This window comes from Delphinapterus leucas, chromosome 5, assembly GCF_059928025.1.
Source record: "Delphinapterus leucas isolate spDelLeu-1000000601 "Yukka" chromosome 5, BTC_Dleu_Yukka2, whole genome shotgun sequence".
Taxonomy (NCBI): domain Eukaryota; kingdom Metazoa; phylum Chordata; class Mammalia; order Artiodactyla; family Monodontidae; genus Delphinapterus; species Delphinapterus leucas.
Window position 1 is genome coordinate 133045677 of NC_143133.1, and position 6686 is coordinate 133052362.

The following is a 6686-nucleotide window of genomic DNA, read 5'->3' on the forward strand; positions in this document are numbered from 1 at the left end:
GAGCACTTATGTCTTATGAAAGCTTAAGAAATTCTGTAAAAATCTAAAACTCATTAGTCTGTCATCTGCACAGTTTTGCAACCTGTATGTCATGTCTTGTAAATGCACAACAATTAGAGAAGAAAATATCCCCAGGAAACAACTTGGAATAAAGTCCTGGCGTTCTTCCATTGGCCAGGAAGTAGGACCCAGCCAGATGGGGTGACAGTGGGAGGTGGTAGCTCTGGGTTTGCAGCAGGCATCACATAAAGACAGGCCAGCAGCAGGATGCTGTTAGAAATGAGTTCAGAATTGTTGCAAGATTGGGCTTATTGATTGAGGTATATCACAGATCAATCTATGTCCTTCAGTGAGCTCAGTCCTGAACCTGGCAATTCACCACTCCCTGCTCAATTCCAGCAACGAGAAGGACCTCAACCCATCAAAGTCCAGACTGAGGGGAACTGGGGAAGTGGCTTTGTATTTTTTTACAACCTAGGACGGTGCCAAGCGCAGAAGAGAGGTCCAGTTAATCTGCCTTCAGTGGCGTGAAATATTTTTGCGTCAGTAAGTTTGGGACGTAATACACACATTACAGTGTTGTTTAAGTGTTACCTGGTCCATAGCAAGCTCTCAGTAAGTATTATTATTGCTGCTGTCAGTCTAAGTATTATTATTAATTTCAAATACACGTACATGCAGCTTGAGAATTATGTACCTGTATACAATCTAAAGGGAAGAAAATTTGGGGAGTTCCATTGTTATTACCCCTGTTGAGTTTTATTAAAGTCTTATAGGCATAATTATGAATGGCTAAAATCCAGTGAGGACTTTCTCACTGTTACTCATTAATAAAATAGGTAGAGTATGTTTAAAGTGTTATCACATACTTTGGTTCTCTCTTCCTCTGGGCACATGGTGGGGGGGGCTTCTTTTGGTTGGATGAGGCCATATGATTAGTTTTGGCAAAAAAGGTCTTTCATAAATGGAAACATTCAAGGTAGTTAGCTGCTCTTTCCGCATGGAAATCGGAATTAAAAACACTAAAAACAATAGATATCCTACCAAAGCCCTCTAGGAAAGTAAGAGGTATGAAACAAAAGTCTTTATTATTAAAAAATAAAGAAGTAAGTAGTAAAGAAGTAAAGATTTGTTTCTGCTTTGTTTTGGTTTGTGACTATAACATGACTGAGCCTTTCTTGACTATTATAATAATTACTCTATTTTCTTGAACTTGGCAATTCCCAATGTAACTCAATGAAATTATGCTCATTGCAATAAACAAAAATTAACTTTTTAGGGTAAAAAAAAATCTAAAACTAAAAATGCTATCTCCTTCTGTCCTAAAAACCAAAGGAAGACACTCAGTTTTGAGGGAAGATAGTCTATTTAACTTAGGCAGTCAAAAGTTTAAGAAGTTTGATTTGGTACCCATATGTAGAAAGGATTTAAAAGGGGTAAAATAAAGGCAGGAAAATACTTTAAAAAGCTAACACAGAACAATGGTTGTGCAGCAGGGACAATAGGACAGCTGTGAAGGTATGAGAAATCAGAAGAAAGAACTGATAGAATTTCATGCAAAATGGGATATAAGGGATAAAAGAGCTTAAATGTAGTGATCTTTTCTTTAATGAACTATGAAAGTTTTAAAAACCAATTAATGACGAATAGTTAGAGACCTCTTTGATTAAAACTTATTCAACTTTATCGTTTTCAATTTATAAAAGGGAAATTTTTAAAATATGTAAATCTATTCTAAGATTTCTAAGAGCAAAAATATTTCAAATGATGTATTTTAGAGTTTTCTGTCCTATGTTTACAACTCTGTTGTATAGGAGAGGGAGGTTTTTTTTTTAATATATCATTTATTCCTCAGTCAAGTTGTGAAGGATGGATGGAAGGACGGAAGGAAAGAAGGAAGGAAGGGGGAGAGGGAGGAAGAGAGGGAGGGAAGAAGGAAGAAGGAAAAGAAAGCCAGCATCTCATTTATGTCATGTGTACGCTTGCTTTCATATCTCTTATTATAGCAATAACATTTTTATAATGCAGGAGTTACCTATATGTATATTTATTTTATCTTTTAGGCAGAAATTGTTCAAGAAAAAGATGTTTCCCATTTTTTTTTCTTTTAGAAACTTTTACACTGAAAATAAGCAAACGCAGAATTGCAATTTGCTTAACAATATACTAATTTTGAGGTTGAAAACAAAGAGCCTGTGCAAACAACCGCCAGGGATTTATTTCGTCTCTGATCCCATTAAGGGCCTGCATGGCCAAGATCTAAATGTGGTGCTGTGTTTAGGTGATAACCCTGGCCAGCGGGGACGCGCCGCATCACACCATCCACACCCAGCCCGTGGGAAAGCAGTTCGACCGAGCGGACGATTTCTTCATCCCCACCGCCTCCCTCCTCATCACCCACGTGAGGTGAGTGCGCGGACGAGCATTGGCTTGTAGATTTCTCTCTAATCTTGGTAGAAAGCCACGGGAAATCACCAACAGAAAAATTCAGTTATACCACAGATACACACATAATTGTACTGGAGCTCTGTCTCGTCTGCTTGATGAACTTTTATTGAGCAACATTAGTGATGAATTTCCTGTCTTCTCTTCCCTTTTATGTGTAATTGAGAAGTGAATCTATAAAGGTATGCTTGCATTTCTAAATCAATCTTACAGTTAATATTTTGGCAAATTGCTCTTAAGGTCTTCGGATTAGGCTTTTGCAAAATGTTCGAACTTGGCCTGAGTTCCTTTCAGAGAAGAGGGCCACTCACATCAACATCTATTCAACATGTTATAAGAACATTCTTGTATTGTTTTGCCCATATAGAAATGAATATAACATTGTATCAGGGCGTATAGTAAGTTGAAATGCAATGTGTGAGGTCTGCACTTTGAGAAAATGTGTGGGCGTGTTATATCTCTCTGTGTGTTCACAAGAGGTAAAAAAGTAATAACTCCTAATGACATCACTCTAAAGGTTCACAGAAGTGGTTTAAATACTTAACAGGGGGAGACTCTGGATATTCACAATTTCTAATACTATGTCTCTTGATACTTTATTTAAGTATTTAAAGTATTGCTTAGCAATGTTAGTGAATCTGAACCAAACTAATATTTTATTCTCTATTTCAAGGGGATTTGGATGGGAGGAAACTGCTTCAGATATGTTACATGAGCCATTATTTGGTTCTTGTGTATATTTGTTTCTCTTGAATTAACGTGAAAATTTTCTTGTCTAAAAGTTGGAGTTGTAAGAATTCTGAAAGTGAAAAATTCAACTTGCCAAAATAAAAAGGGAAATTCATAAATTAGAATTGGGGCTCACAGTCAAGTTATGATATAGAAACCTTGGACAGCCAAGTATATGTTTTCAAAGAGTTTAATATATTTGCCAAGCAACTGGTTATTATTTTCAGAATGCCTACTGTGTGCTCAGCAATGAGGTGCTTAAAAATTATGAGACACTGTCACAGTGTTTTTATGGAAAATAAGGAGAACTTATTGAAAATGAAGCACATTTGAAAAGTATTTGCATTTGCGTTAAAGTAATAATCTTTAGGTCTGAGTGCAAGAGTTAAGAGACTGAAGAAATCAGCAGAGAAACTGAAAATGGCCCCTCTTGAGGTGATATCTAAAAAATATATAATGTTCTTATACTTATCTGTTGATAAAATTTTATTTAATTGACATTGAGTGATATGTTTAATAAATATCTTTTCGTTATTTTCAAGTTACTGACAAATTGTTACTGGTAAATAATTTAATATGTAACATTTGCTTTTATTTATCTCATTCTCCTATTCCCTATTACTGTATTTAATATACTGTTATCAACTTTGCTTATTTTTTTTTAAATGCACTATTAACACAATTCTTTGGGTCAAAACTCCTGTATCTATGACACATACGGTTAATAGTATACCATCTGGGGTATGTCTTTTCCCCTGTAACAAGTAAATTGGATCATTAGGGTAAGTTCGCTACTAGAGGCAGGAGTTCAACTTTGTCTGGATGCAGTGAATACCATGTGGGATTCTGGGCTTGTATGTATTGTATAATATGCTGTCAGAACATAACGTCTCTTGAGGGTCGAAATGATTACTACAGAGCTGAAGTTGGAGCTAATAATAATTAGAGGAACATGCAAATAATGTGAACACATATAAGGCAAAATTTTATTTCAGTTATTAATATATATTGTGAGAAACACTGAAAAGTATGCTTGAGGATATTTTTAAATGTCTTTATTTCTTTTAGGGATATAGAGTCAAATGCATAGGTGTTTTGCCAATACTTGTCAAAATTCTATATTAAATTATAGCAATTCTACCAGCATATAGAGTCCCATTTTAATGAATGTGAATGATCATCATAATTCCTATGTCACAGTAATTATCCCTACTGCTAAAGTGAAAAGTAAAAGTTAGCACGCGTTTCCAAAACTAAACTGTTAAATATGAAAAGTATTTTTAACATAATGGGGATCTTTTCCACATCAGGAAAACCTGAAGGATAGATATGGTCTTTCCTCTTACCAATGCATGGAACATTTTTTCCTACCTAAATGTGGCTTGTGTCCTGAGGTTGCTCTTTTTAAGAATTGTCTTTAACAGAATTTGAGACTATTTTCTGACTGTCGTGTTGAGTGTATATTCCAGTCCAGGCAGAAGGTCTGGCACATAATATGCATTTAATTAATATTAGTTTTCTTCCTCTGAGCCCTCATCACACCAATCTGCATTGCTCTGATTGCTGCTCTCTCATTTCAAATAACTTATATCTCCTGTGTCGGAAACACTTCTGGACAGGAGTCAGGATTTTATATCCTTAGTGCCTCAAAACTGGTAGGCGCTTAATTCATGTTTCTCACAAGAATGGAAATAAAGAAGGAAGTGTTACACTCCTTCCTAAACCAGACTACATAGCATTGAGGGAAGAAGGTATTTCTTATGTACCTGATTTCTCAGCGTCTAACACAAGATCTGACAGGCAGCCAGCACGGCATCAAGCACACAGGAATGGTGTGTATGGAAGCAGTAAATCGGAAGAAGGACTTACATCTCCTGTCAGACAGATCTCAGCCTGAATGCCCCAGCAGCACCATTTGCCGTTGGCAAATGTGACTTAAGTCAGCTTACTTCATTTCTTTCTAGGGACTGCAGTAACATAATGTTTGAAAATTAAGCTGCCCATAATAGTAGTGTCGAAACTACTCATAATCTACACTGGAGAAAGGGCTACCCTGCAGTTAGCTACAGTTTTGCTAAAAGTTTTTTTTTTCTCTGCTTGGTTTCTTTTTTTTTTTTTTTTCTGTTATCTATAATTTTCAGGTTTGTTTAGTCTGTAATGTAAATCAAAACTGAAGAATTTAAGAGAAACAAAATTACTTCACATCTATACTAAAAGATAAACTTGTAGCTTAAAAAAACTAATCAATCATTATTTGGATTTTATTTTTAAATCATTATTTTAAAATAATGTGAATCATTATTTCACTTTTTAAGACAGTTTGAAGTTCTCAGCACTGTAGAAATTCTTCAGAGCCTAATGTAGGTACCTTTCTGAGTGTCCTGAGGAATTTGAATTTCAGGAGATTAATTTTCACTTTAAAAATGCCTGAGAATGTTGGCCTGGTACCACCCATTCATTCAGCTCCTCAGCTGAATTCCATCCCATTCCGCGTGACACAGTCCAGGCCACATACCATTATTTCTATTTTATACTATAGCATAAGAGCTTATTAATGAAAATATCTTCTTTGGGTTTTATTGTTATTTACACATTCCTTCTCTTTAGACAACAGAAGATTACCTGAGCCCTACCTAGGCTGAGCTCAACCAGACACACCAATGCAACCTAAGTTTGATCTAAATCAAAATGGTCTCTAAAGTGTTGAGCTCTGGCTAATGAACTGAGCTGGCATCCTTGTCTCTTTCTTGAATATGAGCGCTTGCCCAGAGATGGTGCAGAAAAACTCAAGACCAGCATGCAACCATTCTTTAAGCCTGGTGTCTATTAGCTCCAACTGTGAATACAGTTTAGTTTAACTAAACTAAACTTCCTGGAAGATGAGAGAGGGTATATTACACTCCTGTCTCCCCCATAGTTCCTGAGCTTCTGAAAGGGACTGATTAATACTTACTGACTCAGAGTTCATTTTTTAAAGGTTATTAAAACTCCATATTAGATATTTTTAATATATCTGAGTGTGAGTTGGCTAACCCACCCCCTAAATATTTAGAGAAAATATAAATTACTTGAAATTTAGTTAATAACACAAATGGTTTTCTGATGCTTATTGAAATACATTGATTTAAATCACTGTACAATTATATGCCTTATTGCTTTTAAGTAAGAATAAAACATTTTATATCTTATGTTTTTTTTAACTAAAATAAGCCATTGAATCTGTAATAACTGATGTACTTTTCACATTAATAACTCGTGCATCCAGTTAACTGGCAATGTATCCTAAACAGACATTTTTCAGACTGGCAGTTAAGAGAAAACTTTCTTGAAAAAATCTTAAATTTCAACAAGTCATTAATGAACCAAGAATCATAGTTCTAAAGTTGAAGAGATTATGCATTACAAAAGGAGTGTTTTATAATGACCTGAGAAATATTAATTTCTTATATGAAGAATTTTAATTTATAATTTTATCTTCTTCTATGTACAAAAATATCCAGATAGGTAAGATT

The 6686-nt window shown here is 35.1% G+C and overlaps 1 protein-coding gene across 1 annotated transcript in view; it reads left to right on the forward strand.

Moving 5' to 3' along the window:
* The window catches only part of LOC111179032 (follistatin-related protein 5), a 143482-nt gene extending 138374 nt beyond the window's left edge, over positions 1 to 5108 (forward strand). The window contains exons 9-11 of the mRNA XM_089911286.1: positions 2282 to 2406; positions 2813 to 2843; positions 4953 to 5108. Of these exons, the coding sequence (XP_089767412.1) occupies positions 2282 to 2406; positions 2813 to 2843; positions 4953 to 5108 (312 nt within the window). The remainder of the gene's footprint in view (positions 1 to 2281; positions 2407 to 2812; positions 2844 to 4952) is intronic.
* Positions 5109 to 6686: the final 1578 nt, after the last annotated feature.